Source organism: Carcharhinus amblyrhynchos, unplaced genomic scaffold (assembly GCF_965287045.1).
Source record: "Carcharhinus amblyrhynchos unplaced genomic scaffold, sCarAmb.v2.hapA scaffold_43, whole genome shotgun sequence".
NCBI lineage: Eukaryota > Metazoa > Chordata > Chondrichthyes > Carcharhiniformes > Carcharhinidae > Carcharhinus > Carcharhinus amblyrhynchos.
In genome coordinates this window covers 1,740,803-1,765,026 of record NW_027649784.1, presented here as the reverse complement: position 1 = coordinate 1,765,026, position 24,224 = coordinate 1,740,803, and the positions used below count along the sequence as shown (strand labels likewise).

The following is a 24,224-nucleotide window of genomic DNA, read 5'->3' as shown; positions in this document are numbered from 1 at the left end:
AAGCATACCATTCATAGAGGAGAGGAGAGAGTGCAGAATGGAGTGGTAGTCATAGCCAGAGAAAGATCAACGTTGCAAGTTAAGTCCGTTCAACAGTCTGACAGCAGCAGGGAAGAAGCTGTTCTTGAGTCGGTTGGCAGTGACCTCAGACCTTTTATCTTTTTCCTGATGGAAGAAGGCGGAAGAGAATGTTCAGGGTGTATGGGGTCCTTAATTATGCTGGCTGTTTTGCCAAGGCAGCAGAAAGTATAGATGGAGTCAGTGGACAGGAGGCTGACTGGGCTACATTTACAACCCTTTGTCATTTTCTTGCGGTCTTGGGCAGAGCAGAAGCCATACCAAGCTGTGATACAGCCAGAGAGAATGCTTTCTGTGGTGCATCTGTCGAAATTGGTGAAAGTCATAATGAATGTACCAAATTTCCTTAGTCTTCTGAGAAAGTAGAGGTGTGGAGGGACCAGGACAGGTTGCTGGTGATCTGCTCACCTAGAAATCTGAAGATCTTGACCCTTTCTACTTTGTCCCCGTTGATGTAGACAGGAGCATGTTCTCCTTTACGCTTCCTGAAGTTGATGACTACTCCTTCATTTTGCTGACATTGAGGGAGAGACTATTGTTGCCCCACCAGTTCACCAGATTCTCTATCTCTCTCCTGTACTCTGTCTTGTCGTTGTTTGAGATCCGACGCACTGCAGTGGTGTCATCAGCAAACTTAAATCGAGTTGGAGGGGAATTTGACCATACTGGCATAGGTGTATAAGGAGTATAGTAGGGTGCTGAGAACACAGCCTTGTGGGGCACAGTGTCGAGGATGATCATGGAGGATGTGTTGCTTCCTATCCTTACTGATTGCGGTCTGTGGGGTAGAAAGGTTAGGGTCCCGTTCCAAAGGGAGGAACTGAGGCCCAGGCCATGGAGTTTGGAGATGAGTTTTGTAGGAGTAATGGTGTGGCTTGAGAGAGTGCTTAACTAGAACCATCTCAGCCGTGCCGCATTCTAGAACCATCTCAACCCTGCTGCATTCATCTGAACACAGCTTGGAAAAGAGTTAATTACCCCCCTGCCCCTGCACCGCCCCCCCCCCCCCCACAACCACCACCCTGCCCCCCGCCCCCCCAACCACCACCTTCACCTCAAAACATTTACTGAGAGGTTCATCTGAGTGATATTATCTGTTGGCAGGTTCCCCTCCCTGAGCAATTACAAATAGTGAATGTCCCAACTGTCCAATGCAGTAGTCATGGGAAAAAAGTGGATTGTTCCATAGAATGACGATTCTTAGAGCACAGAAGAAGGCTCTCCAATCTGTTGTGTCGGTGCTGGCCCTTGGTTGAGCTAGATTACTTCTTGCTCTTCCACCCCAGCCCTATCAGTGTTTTCCCTTCCGGTATTTGTCTTATTCTCTTTTGAAAGTTATTCTGGTTTTGGGCAGTGCCTTCCGGATCATGACAACTTTTAAAAATGCAATGGTTCTTTCTCTGTTCCATTTCCTTTACAATGGTTCTCCTTGTTCATCCAAGCAAAATGAATCACTTAAGATATCTCTAATGAAACCTCATCTGCCCATTTCGCTATTCTACATCCCCCTGGGGGCTGTTCTTACATTCTCAGTTTCTGACCTTAATGTCATCTGAAAATGTGTCCTTTGTGTTCTCCCTAGGTTGTTAATGTGATTACAAATATGAATTTTCTATGTATAATGTATATGTATCTGGGAGGTCGAGTTGGATTGATATAGGGAGAGTGGGGCAGTGGGATTAAGCTGGTATTGGCACTGGGCTATGGGAGAGAGCGGGACAGTTGGATTAGTTCTGGATTGATACAGGGCTATGAGGAGAAAGCAGGGCAGTGAGATTAGTTTGGGGATTGGTACAGGACTATGAGGAGAGATTGGGGCAGTGGGTTTAATTTGGGGATTGGTACAGGGCTATGGGGAGAGAGCGGGACAGTGGCATTAGTTTATGGATTGATACAGGGCAATGGGGAAAGAGTGCGGGCAGTGGAATTAGTTTGGGATTAATACAGGATTAAGTGCTGGGGAGAGAGTGGGGCAGTGGGATGAGTTTGGGGATTGATACAGGGCTATGGGGAGAGCGGGGCAGTGGGATTAGTTTGGCGATTGACACAAGGCTATGGGGAGAGAGTGGAGCAGTGGGATTAGTTTGAGGATTCAACAAGGCGATGGAGAGAGAGCGGAGTAGTGGGATTAGTTTGGGGATTGATACGGGGCTATGGGGAGAGAGCGAGACAATGGGATTATTTTGGGGATTGATACAGGGCTATGGGGAGAGAGTGGGGCAGTGGGATTAGCTTGGGGATTGATACTGGGCTATGGGGAGGGAGCGGGGCTGTGGGATTAGTTTGAGGATTGATACAACGCGATGGGGAGAGAGCGGGGCAGTGGGATTAGTTTGGCGATTGACACAAGGCTATGGGGAGAGAGCGGGGCAGTGGGATTAGTTTATGGATTGATACAGGGCAATGGGGAAAGAGAGCAGGCAGTGGAATTAGTTTGGGATTAATACAAGGCGATGGGGAGAGAACGGACAGTGGGATTATTTTGGGGATTGATACAGGACTGGGGAGAGAGCGGAGCAGTGGGATTAGTTTGAGGATTGATACAGGGCTATGGGGAGAGAGCGGGGCAGTGGGATTAGTTTGGTGTTGATACAGGGCTGTGGGGAGAGAGCGGGGCAGTGGGATTAGTTTGGTGTTGATACAGGGCTGTGGGGAGAGAGCAGGCAGTTTGGGATTAATCTTGCAGAGATGGCAGATAGAATAGGCAGGAGCTGAGCTGCTGTACTCTCAATTTCTATTGCTCTCATACTGTGCGTTTAAACTGTATCCAAAAATTAATCCTGGCTAAATTGTCCGTTTAGTACTGAGGGTTGCAATGTTAAACATTGACGCTGTACATCTGTTCAATTCAAACGAGTCCACAGTTCTAGCTAAGGAAGAGCAGAGTGTATTTCTGGTATTCTCCTCAGCGTTCCTTTTTCAAACATTAATAATATAATTGTCGCCATTTTGTCATTGCTACTCGTGGCATTGTGCACAAAATGGCTGCTGCATTTACTTATACAGCAGTGAGTGCATTGCTAAAATAATCTACTGTAAGTGAAGCAGTCTGCGGTGTGAACGTGGACTGCTACAAATGCCATCTTTCTTCCTTCTTTTAAAGGCCTCAGCTTCAGCAAGGCTTGCCAGGAGTTCTGTACAGACTCGGATGATACAGAGACGATGCCAAGTACAGGCAGCCCCTGCTCAGAGCTGCCCATTGCCTCCTTGGCCGAGTGCCCACCCCAGCGTGAGCACATCCCTCACCACGGGAACATCTCGCACATGGTGGCGCGCCGATTCCACTTCCGGGACAAAGCCCTCCTCCTCCAAACATTCGGGCTCCAGCCCTCCAGTCTGTCTGGAAGCCCCAAAGCTTGGACTGTGAATCTGGAACGGTGCGAACCATCCTGCTACCAGGGATACTACACCGTGACCATTCTCGGTAAGAAAATCAAGCTTTCACTGCTGTTATCAGCACAAAGCAGCAATTTGTTTAGGTGATTCTGATCCTAATCAGACTGGCTGGAATAAAGCAGTTTGTGGATTCATACAAAACTGTAAAGACAGTGCAATCAGTGGGATCATTATTAGATAGCAGTCGATGGGACAGTGCGGGGCAGTGGGATCAGTATTAGATAGCAGTCGATGGGACAGTGCGGGGCAGTGGGATCAGTATTAGATAGCAGTCGATGGGACAGTGCGGGACAGTGGGATCAGTATTAGATAGCAGTCGATGGGACAGTGCGGGACAGTGGGATCAGTATTAGCAGTCGATGGGACGGTGAGATCAGTATTAGATATCAGTCGATGGGGCAGTGGGATCAGTATTAGATAGCAGTCGATGGGACGGTGCGGGGCAGTGGGATTAGTTTGGGGATTGAAACAGGACTATGGGGAGAGAGTGGGTCAGTGGTATTAGTTTGATTGATACAGCACTATGGTGAGAGAGCCAGGGCAGTTGGATTAGTTTGGGGATTGTTACAGGGCTATGGGGAGACAGCAGAGCAATGGGAGTAGTTTGTGATTAATACAAGGATCTGGGGAGAGAGCAGGACAGCGGGATTAGTTTTGAGTTGCTGTTGTAAAGATACAGCAGCCATGATGTGCTAACAGTGCTCTTGAGTTCTAATCCTCTGGGGAGTTTTGGTTCCTCAGTTGCTGAATGTTGCTGGAGTTTAATTCCAATAGTAACAACCCTCCTGCTATCTCCTGCAAGAGATGTTCATCTTCTACCTCTGTGCATCAGCTCTTCACACTCACACAACTGGACAGCAGGCAGATAGAAGTTACTTTTCCAAATTATTCTCCAAGTATGGCAGTCTCTGGCAAACTTGATATTTATTGTCCATCCTGAGTGGGCCTTCTGAGCCAATCTATCTCTGTTCTATCCAAAACCTGTTCCCACAAGGACAGTGCTCGGGTGCACAAACCTTGTCTTCCACAGTGAGTGATTATATCCAACCCACAGCTGAGGTTAATGTAACCAAGACTGGGGCAGCACGGTGGCATAGTTGTTAACACTGCTGCCTCACAGCAATTCAATTCCTGAATGTCTGTGCAGAGTCTGCATGTTCTCCCTGTGTCTATGTGGGTTTCCTCAGGATGTTCCGATTTCCACCCACAATCCAAAGATGTGAAGGTTAGGTGGATTGGCTGTAGTAACGTGTGGGGTTACAGGGAGAGGATCTGGTAAGATACTTTGAGAGTCTGTATAAACCTGATGGGCAGATGGCCTCCCTCTGCACTGTAAGGATTCTATGATACGATTCTCAGGCTCTTGGGGAGACAAGGCAGGTTGAGGCTGAATGTTAATTATTTTATCCTCGCTCACTTCCAGGTCTAAATGAAGAACTGTCGTTTGATGCCATCTTTATCCCAATCGTTCCCAGGTTGGATCACAGAGCCATGTATCCTGCCAAGCACAGCAACACACTCATCTCCATTCTGGCTCATGGAGGACCAGCATTCAGACAGCCCTGTCACATTGACATGGAGTGTGCAGACAGCTCCCCACCTTCTCCTGGTAAGTATTTGCTCTTTGCTCCCAAAGGCACTGACTCTCACTGGACACAGAGTCCAATCATCCACTGACAGCGCATCTCAGCCACACTCTACATTTGTCAGCCTCAAAGTGCATACAAAGTACAACAGAGCGACAGGAAACACACACTGCTGCACCTCCTCCCAATCTTACTTCATCTCACCCCCCAGCATATCCTCCTGTTCCTTTCTTGCTCATTTATCCAGCTTCCCCCTTAAATATCTTGATACTATTCATCTCGACCACTTCTGCATATTCTTCCCAGTCCCCGTGGGAGCCACTCGCGCGTTCTCCCCCCCCTCGCGCGTTCTCCCCCCCCTCGCGCGTTCTCCCCCCCCCTCGCGCGTTCTTCCCCCCCCCTCGCGCGTTCTCCCCCCCCCTCGCGCGTTCTCCCCCCCCCTCGCGCGTTCTCCCCCCCCTCGCGCGTTCTCCCCCCCCTCGCGCGTTCTCCCCCCCCTCGCGCGTTCTCCCCCCCCCAATAAAAGATGTTTCTCCTTTAATTTATTTGTGACTGTCGTGTATTTCCGGCCTCCTAGTTCTGGTCTTCCCTGCAATTTGAAATGAGTTCCACAATTTTACTGTAATGATCCCCTTCATTAAAAACTATTATCAGGTCACCCTTTGGACAGATTCAGCTGTGACTGTGCCCTGGTTGGGATAACCAAACTTCATTTGAACTCGGTGCTGAGTTCACGCAGACCCCATTTTGATTGTTGAGAGAACTTTAATTCACAGTGTGGGAGTCAAAAACTGAAAGAATAGAAGCAAACTCTCTCTCTCTCTCTCTCTAGAAGAGGAGGATAAGTCGCATAATTATCATAATCTGAATGCCTCGCTCTTTAAATTTAGAAGAAAAGGGCTGCTGCTGTCTATGATTAAAAATTAACTTCTTGCTGCTGTGGTTTGAATGACAGGTGCAGGTTTGGATAAAATGGCATCTGGATATGCAGTTTCAAGTGAGCTCTTTGTTGACATTCACGTAAGGGCTGTCATTATTTCAAACCACCCAGAATGAGAATTGTATTTCTTGGAGTACTTGCGACTGAGGGATTCAGCTCGAGTCAGCTTGGTAGGCACAGGGATTGGTGAGGAACAATCTTAGTTACAGCCAGGAGAGGGTGCTCTTTCCCCATGTCTATTGCAGCATTGAGGGGAATAAATGAAGTGATTGCAGTTCATCTGCTGATCAAACCTTTCCACAATGGCTCAACAGGTTTGCTAAGTTCAGTGACGTTATAGGTCTGATTCCTGGTCCGTACAGAGTTAACAGAGGCATGGCATTGGTCTCATTGAACACGATGTAATCCAAAATTAGCCCCCGTGTCCTAATTTGCACCATCACACGTCTTCCACTGCGTGGTATTTGATTTGATTATTGTCACATGTATCGGGATACAGTGAAAAGTTTTGTTTCTTGCATGTTGTACAGACAAAGCGTACCGTTCATAGAGTACATAGGAGAGAAGGATTTGATTTGATTTATTATTGTCACATGTATTGGGATATGGTGAAAAGTTTTGTTTCTTGTGCACTGTACAGACAAAGCATCGTCCATGGAGTACATAGGGGAGAAGAAAAGGAAATGGGGCAGAATGTAATCATAGCTAGGGTTTAGAGAAAAATCAACTTATTTGATTTATTATTGGGATACAGTGAAAAGTATTATTTCTTGTGCGCTGCATAGACAAAACATACCATTTTTAGGGTAATTAAGAAGGCATAAGACGTGCTTGCCTTCATCTGCTGGACATTGTATAACTGCAACTTTTATACTCAAAACTTTGGTTAGGCTGCGTTTAGAGTATTGTGTGCAGTTCTGGTCAGCACACTACCAGAAGGACGTGGATGCTTTGGAGAAGGTTCACCAGGATGTTGAATAAACAAGGAATGTTTTCACTGGAAAGACGAAGGCTGAGGGGAGACCTGATAGAGGTCTACAAAGCTGAGAGGCATAGATAGGGTAGATGCTCTAAGGCATTTTCCCCAGGGTGGAGCTGTCAATTACAAGAGGCCACAAGTTCAAGGTGAGAGGGAGAAAGTTTAAGGGAGATGTGTGGGGAGGTTTTTCATACAGGGGGTGATGGGTGCCTGGAACACACTGCCAGAGGAGGTGGTGGAAGCAGGTGCATTAGCAACATTTAAGCGACATGAATAGGGATGGAGTAAGAGAAGAAAGTTTTGTTTTTAGTTTAGTCAGGGCATCATGATCGGCATAGGCTTGAAGGGCCGAAGGGCCTGTTCGTGTGCTGTACTTTTCTTTTTTTTCTTTGTTCTAGTATATAGGGAGAAGGAAATGAGAGAATGAAATGAGAGAATGAAGAATATAGTGTTATAGTTACTGATAGGATGTAGAGCAAGTTTAGCTTACTGTAAGGTAGGTCCATTCAAAAATCTGAAGGCAGCAGGGAAGAAGCTGTTCTTAAATTGGTTGATGCGTGATCTCCGACTTTTGTATCTTTTCCCCCATGGAAGAAGGTGGAAGACAGAATGTCTGGGGTGCACAGGGTCCTTAATTAGGCTGACTGCTTTTACCAAGGCAGCAGGTAGTGTAGACAGAGTCAGTAGATGGGAGGCTGGTTTGCATGATGGATTGGGCAACATTCATGACCTTTTGTAGTTTCTTGTGACCTTGGGTAGAGCAGGAGGCCATACCAAGCTGTGAGACAACCAGAAAGAATGCTTTCAATGGTGCATCTGTAAAAGTTAATGAGAGTCGTAGTGAATGTGCCAAATTTCCTTAGCCTCCTAAGAAAGTCCAGCCACACCTCTACTTTCTGAACTATAGTGTCGGTGTGTATGTTGGATCCTGACCCCAACAACCCTAAAAATGTTGTGTTCAAATCCCCCTGTCCCCAGACTCCATCTCTGTAATCCTATCCAGTTCTGCCACTCTTCAAGATCTCTGCTCTCTTAAATATCCCCGATTTCCATCGCTCCACCCTGTGCAGGCCTGAACCATAAGCTCTGAAATTCCCCCCAAAAACCCCTCTGGCCCCCCTCTCCTCCAGGAAATCTACCTCAGGACAGTGGCTCAAAAGCTTGTTCTAATATCTCCCCTTTATCAAGTGGGCTCCCCAGCTGCAGTTCTCTGAACTTCCTTTGGTATGTTTCACTCTGCTAAAGGTGCTTTATAAATGCAAGTTGCTGTTGCTAGATCCAGAACATGGACATAAACTAGCTAGGCCCATTATTTATTGCCCATCCCAAAATACTCCATGAGCAGCTGGTGTGTGAGTCGCCTTCTTGAACCTGCTACAGGCCACGTGGTGTAAGCACACCTGGTGTTGTTGGGAACTCCAAGATTTTGACCCAGCAACAGTGAAAGAATGGCTGATATATTTCCAAGTCAGGGCGGTGAATGATTAGTGGGGAACCTGCAGGTAGTGGTGTTGCCATGTCTCTGCTGTCCTTGGCTCTTTAGGTGGGTGAGGTGCTGGGTTGGAAGGTGCTGCCGAAGGAGCCTTGATGAGTCGCTGCAGTGTATCTTGTAGATGGCACACACAGCTGCCACTGTGCATCCATGTTGGAGGGAGTGACTGTGGACAGGATGCCAATCAAGTGAGGCTGCTTTGTCCTGGATGGTGTCGAGCTTTGTTCTGATCATCAGTAAATAGCCCCTACTGGTGGATTGACTCAGCGGTCTAATAGTGTGCTGCTTCAGTTCACTTGTAGCCACACAGGGAGTAACCAGGCCTATACTAAGAGAGAAGTGAGGAAAGAAGGCAGAGCAAAGGAGGAACTGGCGATTCTGCAGTGCTTATCAAGCTCCTGAGATAACCAGTATGATGATTGTTGTCATTTTCACACAGCAAGATCCCACAAACAAGTGTGCCTATGTGCTTGGATTATGAACTCAAATTGATAGAATGGAGCTGACATCCCTGACTCTCAGAATGTAGGCCATTCAGTGAGATTATGCCTGATCTGACTTTCCAATTTTATCCCCATAATGGTGGATTCCCTGAATGATTAACAATCTGTCTATCTCCACCTCAACCATACGTAAGGAGAGAGATTCACTCTTTCAGTGGGCATCTTTCTCTCCCTCTCCTTCGGTGGGTGGGAGAGAGAGAGGAGGTCCCCCCACTCCCCCCTCCCCGCATCTTCCCCTTCCCGCTCCTTCCCCCTCCCCTTCCCCCACCTCCTTCCTTCCCCCCCTCCCCCCTCCCTTCCACCTCTCCTCCCCCCTTCCACCTCTCCTCCCCCCTTCCACCTCTCCTCCCCCCTTCCACCTCTCCTCCCCCCTTCCACCTCTCCTCCACCCTTCCACCTCTCCTCCCCCCTTCCACCTCTCCTTCCTCCTTCCACCTCTCCTTCCTCCTCCCCCCTCTCCTTCCCCCTCCCCCTCCCTCCCTCTCCCTCCCCCTCCCCCTCCCTCCCTCTCCCTCCCCCCTCTCCTTCCCCCCTCTCCCTCCCCCCTCTCCCTCCCTCTCCTTCCCCCCTCTCCCCCTCTCCCCTTCCCCCTCCCCTCTCCCTCTCCCTCCCCCTCCCCTCCCTCTCACCCTCCCCTTCCCCTCTCCCTCCCCTTCCCCCTCCCCCCCTTCCCCCTCTCCCTCCTCTTCCCCTTCCCCCTTCCCCTTCCCCCCTCCCCCCTCTCCTTCCCCCTCCCCCCCCTCCCCCTCCCTCCCCCCCCTCTCCCTCTCCTTCCCCCCCTCTCCCTCTCCTTCCCCCTCTCCCTCTCCTTCCCCCTCTCCTCCCACTGGGGAGAGAAAGAGAGATACCCACAGAGAGAAGGGGGGAGGTGGGGGCACAGACAGGGAGGGAGAGAATGAGCAAGACCAAGAGAGATAGCCAGAGGGAGAGGTGCTTACAACGAGAGAGAGCGCCACCCACTGAGCCATAGCGTTGAAAACCAAACACCCAGAAGGGAAAATAGACTTGGGAATGCGGATTTAAAATACAAATGATTGTTTTGCTTGCTGCCAGGTGACATTCTCCAATCAGCAGTTGACCTCGAGGAAATGCTGTTCATCTTTGTCCTCGACATCTGCAGCCAAGGAGGCACCAACGTTGAAGTTCTCCTGAACCGTGCTTATGTACAGCACAGAGCTCTGTGAACCATTCTGCCTTTATCCTGCCTTCCCAACTTGCCTCCAACAATATTTGCCAGATTGGATTGCTTGCAGTTCTGGATCGCAGTGGAATTTTAATTTTATGTTTACACTGTTTTATGTCCTGCATTTCTAAAAAGAAAAATGATGATTCTGTTCCTATGGAACTGTATCAATCGCTGTGATTGCTTCCAAGTAGAGATAGTATCTCCCTGAACTGTGAATGTAGATCCTTATTCTTTGAAGTATCCCCCCCACCTCTTCCTCGAAAGCTGGGATGTGGGAGTTTGATAGCCCTGAGTGTTTGATGGGGGCAATGTAAAGGGAGCTATACTCTGTCTAACCCCATGTTGTACCTGTCCTGGGAGTGTTTGATGGGTGAAACTAACTATATCTAACTTGGAGAAGTTGTGGATCTTTGTAGCAAATAAATGTGGTTTACAGCTGGCTAAAACAATTTGAGAATGAAAAGATTATGTTGAAAGAAAGAAGTTAAATCTAACTTCCTTTTAACAAAAGGAGAGAGCAGATGTTTGTTTTTGGAATTGTATCTGGTTTTGCCCAAGTATTTGAGCTGCTTGCTTTTTCTGTAAGCTGGACATTACTTTTGCTACAACTTTTAGTTCATGCTGACTGTTTATATTTTTAAATGATAGGTAGAGATTCAGGTGGGCAGGGTGATATCACGCAGGAACTCTACCCAGTTGGTATAGGACAAAGAACAATACAATACAGCATAGGAAACAGGCCCTTCAGCCCTCCAAGCCTGCACTGCTCATTGGTCCAACTGGACCATTTGTTTGTATCCCTCCATTCCCAGTCTGTTCATGTGCCTATCCAGGCAAGTCTTAAACCATCCCAGCGTGTCTGCCTCCACCACCCTGCTTGGCAGTACATTCCAGGGCCCCACCACCCTCTGTAAAATACGTCCCTCTGACATCTGAGGTAAACCTCACCGGCTCCCCCCCCCCCCCCCCCCCCCACCTCACATGGAACCTGTGACCGCTTGTGTTTGTCACCTCCGACCTGAGAAAAAGCTTCCCACTGTTCACTCTATCTGTACCCCTCAATTTTATACACCTCGATTAGGTCTCCCCTCATTCTCTCTCTTCCTAGGGACAACAACCCCAGTTTACCCAATCTCTCTCTCCTCGTAGCTAAGACCCACCGTACCAGGCGACATCCTGGAAAACCTTCTCTGTACTCTCTCCAAAGCCTCCACGTCCTTCTGGTAGTGTGGCGACCAGAACTGGACGCAGTACTCCAAGTGTGTCCTAACCAACGTTCTATACAGCTGTAACATCAGATGCCAATTTTTATACTCTATACCCCATCCTATAAAGGAAAGCATGCCATATGCCTTCTTCACCACCTTCTCCACCTGTGCTGCCACCATCTGTGGACTTGCACACCCAGGTCCCTCTGTCTGACTATACTTATGATGGTTCTGCCATTTATTGTATAGCTCCCCACTACATAAATGCAAAGTGATGCATTTTGATAGGATTAATCTGGATTAAATTCCATCTGCCATTTCTCCGCCCAATTTTCCAGCCTACGTCCTGCTGTTTCCTCCGACAATGTTCATCGCTATCCGCAAGTCCAGCCATCTTTGTGTCATCTGCAAACTTACTGATCACACCAGTTACACCTTCTTCCAAATCATTTATATATATCACAAATGGCAGAGGTCCCAGTACAGAGCCCTGCGAACACCACTAGTCACAGACCTCCAAAAAGACCCTTCCACTGCTACCCTCTGTCTTCTATGGCCAAGCCGGTTCTCCACCCGTCTAGCCACCTCTCCTTTTATCCCATTTAACCTTTTGCACCAACCTGCCATGAGGGACTTTGTCAAACACTTTACTAAAATCCATATAGATGACATCCACAGCTCTACCCTCATTTGCCACCTCCTCAAAGAACTCCTCCAAAATTGTGAGGCATGACCTCCCTCTTACAAAACCATGCTGTCTATCACTAATGAGCTATTCTAAATGTGCATACATCCTACCTCTAAGAATCCTCTCCAACAATTTCCCTACCACGGACATCAAGCTCACCGGCCTATAATTATCCGGGTTTTCCTTGCTACCCTTAAATAATGGTACCACATTCGCTATCCTCAGGGACCTCACCTGTGTCCAATGAAGAGACAAAGATTTCTGTGAGAGGCCCAGCAATTTCATCTCTCGTCTCCCTGAGCAGTCTAGGATAGATGCCATCAGGCCTCAGAGATTTGTCAGTTTTAATGTTCCCTAAAAAACCTAACACTTCCTCCCTCGTAAAGGAGATTTTCTCTCATGGGTCAACACTTCCCTCTGAGACACTTCCAGTCAACACGTCCCTCTCCTTTGTGAACACTGATGCAAAATGTTCATTTAGGATCTCCCTTACCTCCTTAGGCTCTAAGCATAATTCCCCTCCTTTGTCCCTGAGAGGTCCGATTTTTTTTTCCCTGACAACTCTTTTGTTCCTAACGTATGAGTAAAATGCCTTAGGATTCTCCTTAATCCTATCTGCCAAAAACATTTTTGCCCCAACTTCCCGTTTGAGTTCTTTCCTACTTCCTCTGTATTCCTCTACTGCTCTGTCTGTTTTTAGTTGCCTGGACCTAACATACACTTCTCTTTTGTTTTTGATCAGATCCTCAGTTTCCCTGATTATCCACGGCTCTCGAATCTTACCTTTCCTGTCCTTCCTTTTTACAGGCACATGCCTGTCCTGCAGCCCCATCAACTGCTCCTTAAAAGACTCTCATGTATCAGATGTGGATTTACCCTCAAACAGCCTCTCCCAATCAACGGCCACCAATTCCTGCCTAATCCGGCTATAGTTAGCCTTCCCCCAATTCAGCACCGTACTTGTAGGACAACACTCATGCTCTTCCATTATTATCCGAAAGTTAACAGAATTGTGGTCACTATTTGCCACATGTTCCCCTACAGAAACTTTGACGACCTGACCAGGCTCATTACCCAGTTCTAGGTCCAGTATAGCCCCCTCTCTAGTTGGGCTATCTACATATTGTTCCAGAGAACCTTCCTGTACACATTTTACAAATTCCTCACCGTTCAGATCCCCAGCCCTAAGCACCTTCTAGTGTATACCACGGAAATTAAAGTCTCCCACTACAACAACCCTACTTTTTCTGCACCTATCAAAAATCTAACATATCCATTCTTCCACTTCCTGTGGGCTGTTGGGTGGCCTGTAGCATACTCCCAGCAGTGACTGCACCCTTCCTATTTGAGTTCCACCCATAGTGACTCGTTACATGACCCCTCTAAACTGTCCACCCTCTGCACTGCTGTAAATGCTCCCTAATTAATATTGCTACGCCTCCACCTCTTTTAGCCCCTCCTCTGTCTCGCCTAAAACACTTATACCCCGGAACATTCAGCTGCCAGTCCTGTCCTTTGAACCAAGTCTCCGTCACCGCAACCACATCCAAATTTCGCGTAAGCATTAATGCCCTAAGTTCGTCTGTCTTACCTATGACACTCCTCGCCTTGAAGCAGATGCACTCCAGGCCCACTCAGGTCATCCTCCTCCAGAATGCTCTTCTTAGCTAGCCTTGTCCTGGCCCCAAGCTCGTCCCCAGCCTCTGTGCTTACTGATCCCCGCCCCCCGCCACATTAGTTTAAACCCTCCTGAAACACTCTAGTTAACTCCCAGCCAGAACATTGGTGCCCTTCCAGTTCGTGTGTAACCCATCCTTCTTGTACAGGTGCCATCCACTCTTGAAGACTTCCCAGTGATCCATGAATTTGAAACCCTCCCTCCTGCACCAGTCCTTTAGCCACGCATTCAATTGTACAATCTCCCTGTTCCTAGCTTCACTAGCACGAGGCACTGGGAGCAGTCCAGAGATTCAGGGAGTTGGGTGAACATAAGAAATAGGAGCAGGAGTAGGCCATCTAGCCCTTCGAGCTTGCCCCGCCATTCAATAAGATCATGGCTGATCTGTCGCTGCTCAGTTCCACTTTTCCGCCCTCTCCCCATAACCCTTAATCCCCTCACTTATCAAAAACCCATCAACCCGCGTCTTAAAAATATCTAGCGAGGCAGCTCCACCACCTCAATAGGCAGAGAATTCCAAAGATTCACCACCCTTTGAGTGAAGAAGTTCCTCCTCAACTCCGTTCTAAACTGCCCCCCCTTTATCCTGAGGCTGTGCCCCCTAGTCCTACTGTCCTTTCTGAGTGGGAAGAGTCTCTCCACCTCTATCCTATCCATCCCATTCATCATCTTATATGTCTCAATGACATCTCCCCTCGTTCTTCTAAACTCTAACGAGTACAAGCCTAGTTTATTCAGCCTCTCCTCATAGGTCAACCCCCTCAACTCCGGTATCAGCCTAGTAAACCTCCTCTGCACTCCCTCCAAGGCCAAAATATCCTTGCGTAAGTATGGCGACCAAAACTGCACACAGTACTCCAGCTGCGGCCTCACCAGTGCCCTATATAGCCGCAGCAAGACCTCCCTACTTTTATATTCAATCTCCCTCGCTATGAAGGCCAGCATCCCATTCGCCTTCCTGACCACTTGCTGCACCTGCAGGCTGGGTTTTTGCGACTCATGCACAAGGACCCCGAGGTCCCTCTGCACCGTCGCCTGCTGCAGTTTTTCGCCACGTAAGTAATAGTCCTTCCTACCATTATTCCTACCAAAGTGGACCACCTCGCACTTGCCAACATTAAATTCCATTTGCCATTTCCTGGCCCATTCGCCCAGCCTATCTAGATCCTTCTGCAGACTCTCCACACCCTCCGCGCAATTTGCCGTTCCACCAATCTTGGTGTTATCAGCAAATTTCGACACCATACACTCGGTTCCCTCCTCCAGATCATCTATATAAATGGTAAATAGCTGAGGCCCCAGCACCGACCCCTGGGGCACTCCACTAGTCACCAACCGCCAATCTGAATAGCACCCATTAACCCCCACTCTCTGCCTCCTATTTGACAACCAATCCTCTATCCACGCTAACACCCTACCCCCAACTCCATGCCCCCTTACCTTCTGCAATAACCTCTTGTGAGGTACCTTGTCAAATGCCTTCTGAAAATCAAGAAAGACCACATCCACCGGCTCTCCTCTATCCACCGCCCTAGACACATCCTCATAGAACTCTAATAAATTTGTCAGACACGACTTCCCCTTAACGAAACCGTGCTGCGTCTGCTCGATCAAGCAATTCCCCTCAAGATGCCTCACTATTTTCTCCTCGATGACGGATTCTAACATTTTACCCACAACAGACGTTAAACTAACCAGCCTATAATTCCCTGCCTTTTGCCTGGCACCCTTCTTAAACAACGGCGTAACATTAGCCATTTTCCAATCTTCCGGCACTTCCCCGGAATCCAGCGACGTTTGGAAAATAACCACCAAGGCATCCACTATCACCTCTGCCATTTCTTTCAGAACCCCCGGGTGCATTCCATCTGGTCCTGGGGACTTGTCCACAATCAGTCCCTCCAGTCTGTCGAGCACCGCCTCTCAAACAATAATGTCATTGGAGACCCTCCAGTCCTACCACCTTTCCATCGCTAACGCCTGGCAAATTATTCACGTCTTCCTCCGTGAAGACCAAAACAAAAAAAGTTATTCAAGACCTCAGCCATTTCCCCATCCCCTACCACTAAGTCCCCCTTCTCATCCTCTAAGGGTCCGACATTCACCCTTGCCAGCCTTTTCCTTTTTATATATTTATGAAAACTCTTGCTATCCTTTTTTATATTAAGCGCTAGCCCAGCTTCATAGTTTATCCTACCCTTCTTTATCAACTTCTTTGTAAATCTTTGTTGACATTTAAACCTCTCCCAATCCTCTTCTCGCCCACTACTTAGCTACTCTAAACGCCTCCGCTTTTAATTTAACACTTTCCTTCACCTCCTTCATTATCCACGGCTTATTACCTCTCCTCCTACGGTCCTTTTTGACCATCGGAATAAATTGCTGCTGAGCACCAAGAAAGATCTCCTTAAAGATCCTCCACTGCTCCTCAGCAGACCTACCTTCCAACGCGCTCCCCCAGTCAACATTCGCCAATTCTTCTCTCATCCTACCGTACTCCCCTCTGTTCAAACAAAGGACGCGTGTCCGGGAACCCACTTTTAGCAGTCCAGAGACTGCTACCCTAGAGGCCCTACTTTTTAGCCTAGCACCCAACTCCCTGAATTGCTCTCGTAGGATCCCCCTGCTCTTTTTATCTACGTCATTTCACCTTCCCTTTTTAATATGCTTCCTATCCACTCAGACATCCAGTAGGAGGCAGACTACCATCCTGGGGTCTCGTTCATGCCCACAGAATCACCTGTCCGTGCCTCTAACCATCACATCTCCCACCACTATTGCTCTCTTAATCCTCCTCTTTCCCTTCCTGTCCACAGAGCCTGACTCCGTGCCAGCGATCTGGTCATTGTGGCTTACCCCTGGAGGGTCATCCCCTTCCACAGTATCCAAGACAATAAACCTATTTTGGAGGGGGACAACCACAGGGGATCCCTCCTTTGACTGCTCGCTCCCCTCCCCTCTCCCATCTGTCGCCCAGTCCTTACTATTATGGGAGACAGCCAGTGGGGTACTCTCTGGTAAGCCACCCTTTGACTTTTACCCTTCTTAACCGTGACCGTGTCTTCCTCCCAAGGCCCCGGTGTGACTACCTGCTTATAACTTATCTGTTAGTTTCTCATTCTCCCTGACTAAATTAAGGTCATCGAGCCGCAGCTCCAGCTCCCTAACACGGTCCCCAGGAGCTGCAGTTCCACGCACCTGGCACAGATATGGACTTCCAGGAGGCTAGGCATCTCCAGGAACTCCCACATCCACCACCGAAAGCAGCAGACTGGCCTCTCACTCATACTTACCCTTTCCTTTATAGTTTTGGAAGAACAAAAAACACAACCTACCCTGCCTCTGCCTGGTTAGCCAAAGCCCTTTCAGCCTTCACTCTGCTCCCTCTCACTCTGTTGCTGCTGTATAGTGCAGCCTTCCTTTTACATCTCGCATGCCCTTCCCCGTTCACCCCGTGACTTACTTCCGCTTTAAAGTTAAACTCACAAAAAGAAAAAAACCCGCAAAAAAAAAAGACTCAGTCGCTTACCTTACTGCACCAATCACAAATCGCTTCTCCATTCAACTTGCTCCAGGGGACAATGAGTATCTACACAGCAAGACTTCACAATCTGAATTTATACAGAGCGTGGAGAAACATTGAAGCTAGAAGCAGGAGTAGGCCATTCAGCTCTTCAAGACTGCTCTGCCATTCATTTTGATCATGGCTGATCAAATTCAATATCAAAACATAGAACATAGAACTCTACAGTGCAGAAAGAGGCCCTTCGGCCCATTTCGTCTGCACCGAACACAATCCCACCCAGGCTCTAACCCCATATCCCTAAATATTATACCCACTAATCCCTCTAACCTCCACTACCCTGGACACTAAGGGGCAATTTCTTAGCATAGCCAATCAACCTAACCTGCACATCTTTGGATATCCTGATCCCCTCAATCCCTTTCGCCCCAAGAGCGATATCTAATTCCTTCTTGAAATCACACGTTTTGGCCTCAACTCCTTTCTGTGGGAGTGAATTCCACATTCACCACCCTCTGGGTGAAGAAATTTCTCCTCACCTCAGTTCTAAAAGGTTTATCCCTTATCCCCAAACTATGACCCCTAGTTCTGGACTCCCCCCATCATCGGGAACATTCTTTCTGAATCTACCCTGTCTAACCCTATGAGAACTGTATAAGTTTCTCTGAGATCCCCTTTCACTCTTCTAAACTCAAATGAATGTAATCCTAACTAACTTCGTCTCTCGTGACAGACCTGCCACCCCAGGAATCAGACTGGTAAAGCTTCGTTGCAAGAACCCCCTTCCTCATAAGGACACCAAACTGCACACAATACTCCAGGTGTGAACTCATCAATGCCCTGTAAAATTGCAGCAAAATATCCTTATACTCAAATCCTCTTGTTATGAAGGCCGACATACTATCTGTCTTCTTTACTGCCTGCTGTACCTGCATACTTACTTTCAGTGATGGGTGTACGAGGACCCCAATATCTGGCTGAGTATCCATCTCTCTCTCTATTTACACCCATTATTAGATGATGTTAGTCTGGAGGTGGCAGGGGACTGTGTTTGCTGCTCTTCTGTGTTTCTCAAACCCACTGATTATTATTCAGAAGTACATTTTGTGACGTCCTGAGGGCTTGTCCCCTATCTGCTGAATGAGCCTGAGGTCCATCCTGATGGTTTACTCGATTGAAGGAGGTGAATTTGCTGCTTTCTGGCATAATATCTCAGCAGAATCTCAGTAATCGCACTTTATCAACAGGAAACCTTTGCCAGTGGCTGGAGACTGCTAGTTGGTGGGGGGCTAACGAATTGATACAGACTTGTTCTGAGATTTAGTTTTTATTGTACATTGTGAAAAATTATTTAAACAGGAAACGATTTTGATGAAGGTTTGCTCCCCCACTCTTCACGTAATCCTGCCTGTTTCACAGATTCAAGTGAAACAGCTAAAAAATGGGCTAGAATTGACGTGCAGAAAGTGAGAGCGTGGGAAGAAAATGGCCAAAATCAGCGAGGAAAGGGGGAACTCCGACACACTTCCTGGTCCTGTGATTTGTGTTGGAAAAGCTTTTGTGGCTGTTGGCAGGACAGGTTACCTGGCAACACCTTGTCACTGAAGGATGGTAACGGTTAGCAATAGTCAGCGGGAACTCAATCAGACGTTGTGTGGTCGAGTCCCACACCAGACTGAGGCTGACACTCCAGTAAATCCCGAGGGAATACTGCACTGAGGCGCACACAGGAGACCGTGATGTTCTCCCACTGGCTGCGATTTAAGGTAATTTCTGTGCTAATCCATGGGTTTTGAGGGAGAAGGAAAATGTGGGGTGGGTGGGAAAGAGGGTAGTGTTAGATGCGAGAGCGAGTGGGAAGGCTGGGTAGAAAACATTGGGGGGGGGGACTTTATACAATTTTCCCTTAAATGCTGTTCCTCTTGCTCCTTGCAAGTTTCACACTCGCCAGTCTGAGTAAAGGTTTATTTTCTCCAGCGTGTTCAGACGTGCCTGGTGGTTAAACCCTTTCGGTTGTGTGTGTGCTCATACCCCGTCCGTGGACACATTTTGGGCTGAAGTCAATTTGTACTGACTACCTCTCTCTCCTCAGCTGTGCACAGCAGGAAAGCGGAGGTGCTGTGGGTTTTAAATGGACATAAACTCTTTCCAAACTAGGGTCAGCAGGTAGTGGCGACTGGGAAACTTTCTGATGCTCTTCCACTGTCATCAGTGAAGGAAACTCCACCCCCCCCCCTCCCCTACGAAGCACTGCACAGCTGGGGGTGCGACAGATCCTCTCAAATGGTTTTGAATTACCCTTCACCACAGAGTGTACTTTTTCCACCCAGTCATCAAACATCAAAGTACTACTGTTGCTAAGAATTGTGCACACTTACAGACCATTGCAGAGACCGCGTTGCGGAGATACTTCTCCTGGAATGATTGCCAGCGGAAGGCACCGTGAAACTGAAGATGAACTGTGCTTCCCCCCACCACATGGTCCAATGAAGATCGGGAAGCAGCAACCCTCCACTCTGCTGAGCACAACTGGAGTAACAAACAGAACGCTGCCAGAGAAACGTATTTGTAAGTCACTGAGTTCTGGCCAAAGCTCTACTTAATTCTCCCTCTCCTCCCCAAAAAAACTTACTAAAATTTGCCCTCATCCCCAAATAAGGATTTATCAAAAGTATCCTAACTCTGGAACTGACCCTGTTTTAGGTTTAGCTTAAGTTTATTTCGTTAGTGTCACAAATACATTAATACTGCAACGAAGTTATTGTGAAAATCCTTTAGGTGCACTTCGATGTGGAGAATTAGTGTTATGTGGGGTCTGCTTCCAGAATGGGTGATGGCAGCGGATTCTAGTAACTTTCTATCGGGAGCTGGATAAACACTTGAAAAGGGAAAAAAAATTGCGATGCTATAGGGAAAGAGTAAGGAGCATATGGTTTACTGAATGGCTCTGTTAAAAAGCCAGCAGACAGGATTACCTTTTCCTTCTCAAACAAGCGGCATCATAATTCTGGGTGCCACCGTGTAACAAACAGCAGAGCTAAATTGATAAATTGTGCAGAAATAGCTCTATTTATTCCTGAGATGTGCAGACTGACAGGCTTGCGAAAATTACAAAACACCCGAGAAGTTGGCCACAGGCCAGAAAGGAGACAACGTTGGCGAACATTTGTTTTTGTCTGGGTGGGTGGGTACACAATGCTGTCACCCAGTGGTCAGCATTAGGACCACAGTTTTTCGATATACACAATTAGCAGCCCGGATCTACGTTTAAGGGAGACAATTTCGAAGTTTGGAAAATACTCTAAAATCGAGAGTTCAGGAGAATATAGAAGAATGAAACAACAGACACATGGCAGATGGAATTTAATAGCTTTGAAGATGATGCAGGGACAGAGGCATCTCAGAGTGTAATCTAAGGGAAAAATACAGAAAGTATGTTCTTACAGAAGCAAAGAAGTTATGCCAACCCTTCGTAAATCTCTGGTTAGAGTCCAACTGGATTATTAAGGCTAATTCTGGGCACAACACTTTAGGAAGGATGTCAAAGGTAGACCAGTAAGAAATCTCACAACACTAGGTTAAAGTCCGACAGGTTTATTTGGAATCATGAGCTTTCAGAGCACTGCTCCTTTATTAGGTGAGTGGAAAGGTAATTTTCACAAAAACAAGTCATTTATAGACAATTGCAAAATAATGGTTGGAATGCAAGTCTTCCAACCTTAAAAAGGAATCTCAAAAGACACATTCCAACCACTATCTTGCAGTTGTGTCTGTCTATATATGGTGTGTCTACCTCTCCACTCACCTGAAGGAGCAGCACTCCGAAAGCTATGATTCCAAATAAACCTGTTGGACTTTAACCTGGTATTGAGCGACTTGTTACTGTACCTACCCCAGTTTAATGATGGCATCTCCACATCAAGGGTACCATAGATTCAGAAACCTTCAGTTACGTGGAGAGATTAAAGAAACTGTTAATGTTCAGAGAGGAGAGAAATAAGAGGTGTTTAAGTCATGAAAGATTTTTTTGAGGATAAATAAGGACAAACTGTTGCATGGTAGAAAGGTTGCAAACCAATGGACATATTCAAAGTAACTGGTAAAAGAACCAGAGGCAACATGACAGCAAAACAATTATCTAGCAAATGATCAGAAAGGGCTTTTGGAAGCAGAATCAATGATGTCCAAAACAATATTGGCTAAATGAGAAAAATTTTACACTAGTGACAAAATAGCAGAGGAATGCAACTAGAATCATTACAGCACATAACAGGCTGTGGTAGCTTTCTGAAAGAGCAATTCACCTAATGCCATGACCCACATTCTCCCCATAGCCTTGCACTTCCTTTTAAGATAATTCAGTTCTCTTGAATACCTCAATTGAATGTACCTCCACCATACCTCCAATTACCTCTTTTTCTCAATCCTTCCACCAATGGAAGTTTCTCCCTCATGAATTCTGTTCAGACCCCTCGTAAATACCTCTATCAAATCTCAAACTTCTTCAAAGGAAGTCCCAACTACCGATCCTTAGCCCTGGAGCCACTGCACTTTTCTGCACCTTCCCTAATGCTTTCACATTCTTCCTTTAGGTGTCCAGAACCAGACACAATATTCCAGTTGAAGCCAACCCAAGTTGTGTACAACTTTAACATAATTCCTTAGTTTTGTATTCTATGGGACTACTGGTAAATCCCAAGATGCTGTATGCTTTATTAATCATTACTTTTCCAACAAGCATCAATGATTTATGCACATATACAGCCAGGTTCCTCTGCCCCAAACCCTTCTCTAAAATTGTACCCATTATTATATAGTCACTGCACAATCACTTCAACTTCTCTACCCATTCCACCAGCCTGCGTCCTTCGAAGTGGGTGTCACAGTAGCACAGTGGTTAGCACTGCAGCTTCACAGCTCCAGGGACCTGGATTCGATTCCCGGCTTGGGTCACTGTCTGTGTGGAGTTTGCACATTCTCCTCATGTCTGCGTGGGTTTCCTCCGGGTGCTCTGGTTTCCTCCCACAGTCCAAAGATGTGCGGGTTAGGTTGATTGGCCATGCTAAAAATTGCCCCTTAGAGTCCCGAGCTGCGTAGGTTAAGAGGGATATGGGGGTAGGGCCTGGGTGGGATTGTGGTCAGTGCAGACTCGAGGGGCTATATGGTCTCTTTCTGCATTGCAGTGTTTCTATGGAAGTTCTACACCATCCTCCTCACAGGCCCTGTAAACCCAAGATCTAGATCATTAATATAATCAGGATAAGCAGAGGCCCTAACATATTTCTCTAGTGTCAGCCTAGAATTATCTGAGATTTAAACTCAACCTTTGGATTAAAAGTATACTTTTAAAAGTATCCTTTTAGACACCAAGTTGCAAAATCTGAACTGAATTTTGACACTGCATTAGACCACAGACCACAAAGATCACTGCACCAAGAATATGATCAGCCAAGCTCAAAACGAATAGCGAAGCAGGCTCGAAGGACCAAATGGCCTCCTCCTGCTTCTAGTTTCTATGTTAATTCAAAATGACAGGAGACAAAACCAGAAAGTCTAAACTGTTAAGCGGATTTTTTGTTTTTGCTTTTATTTTTCACAGGTGATTGTTACACAGTATCATTGAGGATGAAACAAGCAGCCTCTGCGTATTAACCAGGAGCTCCTTCTGCGATTTGCTGTAAGCGTCGAGCCATATTGGAGCAGCACACGCAATATTGGCAAGACAGGATTGGAACCTGCCAATATTTATGTGCTGCTAAAGCAGAGTCGACAGTGTGCTCCATTTTCTCACCCCGGCACCAGGAATCTCAAAACCCCACGTCCACCGATCTGATTAAACAGACAACGGCACAATCTGACATCTTTAAAACATGTATTTTAAGCACTTTACACGTACATAAATGTCAAAGGGTTAAACTGAGTCACTGGCTAAGGAAAGCTATAAACAATCTGTTCCTCACGGCTCAATCTTTGACCAGGTCGTGCTTTATTAAAGTTCACAAGTTCATTTGGGGAAGAAAGGCCATTCAATCCACAACATTCCAAATCTGATTTCTCTGCAAACTTTTCAGACGTAAAAGAATCTGGCTCTAATCTTAAAAACTGCAGTCAACATCGAGTGGTGGATTCGTCAGATGTAGCACAGAGTGCTGAGGGGGTCTCAATAGAATTCATGGGGAGAAACTTCCATTGGTGGAAGGATTGAGAAGGAGAGATAAGGTGCAGTAGCTAGAAACCATTCAGAGGATTAAATGGTTTTTGTGTATCCATCAGCAAACTATATATTTCACATGTATAAATATTATAGAAGCAATATAGACATCTGATAGTCTGAAACTGCAAAGCTACATTCAATTAGACCAGCACCAAAAATGACTGACTGAATACTGCAAACTTGCCATACAATTTGGCTGTACCTTACATCACAGGAGTTTCCCAATTTAATACACAACAGTTTGGTTCACTACCCCATAAAAAATTGGCCTTCAATTTTAACATACATCACCCAAATTCAAGTTTGATGCCTATCTTGGTTTCCGAATCCTCTCCCCCCTTTGGTCCTTGGTGAATCTGACTGCATTTAGAGTTTAGTCCTTTGTCTCAACTGAAGAAACATCTCGAAGCAGGTTCACTAAATGTAGTAAAACTCTGCTGGAATTGATAAGGCTCTAGTTTCCATGGTTGAAGCACTAAGATTATCTGACTAGCAAAAACGGCATGTACATAAGCATAAACCTCTACAGACACGAGATGCAAATTCAAACAAATAGCTCTAGGCACTGGGAAAAGCTAACATAATTGGGCACTGTATGGATTTACGTTTCCAACTTGGCATCAGCTTGTGATTATAATGCAATTTAGTTCTGGATGTTCTCCACACTAGCTCAAATGAGCACAGTGTGCTATACAGCTAAGGGAGGTGTTTATATATAGCACTGCAGATAGCACAAACCTCTTGTATCAAGTG

General features: G+C 46.8%; 1 protein-coding gene and 1 long non-coding RNA gene across 4 annotated transcripts in view; one reads left to right on the top strand and one right to left on the bottom strand.

Moving 5' to 3' along the window:
• The window catches only part of LOC145337135 (RPA-related protein RADX-like), a 45,990-nt gene extending 35,317 nt beyond the window's left edge, over nucleotides 1-10,673 (top strand). The window contains exons 13-15 of one of the 2 annotated variants that reach the window (XM_080181915.1): nucleotides 3,182-3,502; nucleotides 4,950-5,083; nucleotides 10,028-10,673. In XM_080181915.1, the coding sequence (XP_080038041.1) occupies nucleotides 3,182-3,502; nucleotides 4,950-5,083; nucleotides 10,028-10,126 (554 nt within the window). In that variant the 3' untranslated portion in view covers nucleotides 10,127-10,673. Of the gene's footprint in view, nucleotides 1-3,181; nucleotides 3,503-4,897; nucleotides 5,084-10,027 lie in introns of both variants that reach the window. The other variant, XM_080181913.1, reaches the window with a different exon arrangement.
• The window catches only part of LOC145337137 (uncharacterized), a 72,488-nt gene that overhangs the window by 15,965 nt on the left and 32,299 nt on the right, over nucleotides 1-24,224 (bottom strand). The window contains exon 4 of one of the 2 annotated variants that reach the window (XR_013885315.1): nucleotides 19,536-19,806. The exons of the other annotated variant lie outside the window; for it this stretch is intronic. This is a non-coding gene — a long non-coding RNA (uncharacterized LOC145337137). Of the gene's footprint in view, nucleotides 1-19,535; nucleotides 19,807-24,224 lie in introns of those variants that run through there. 2 annotated transcript variants of the gene reach the window in all.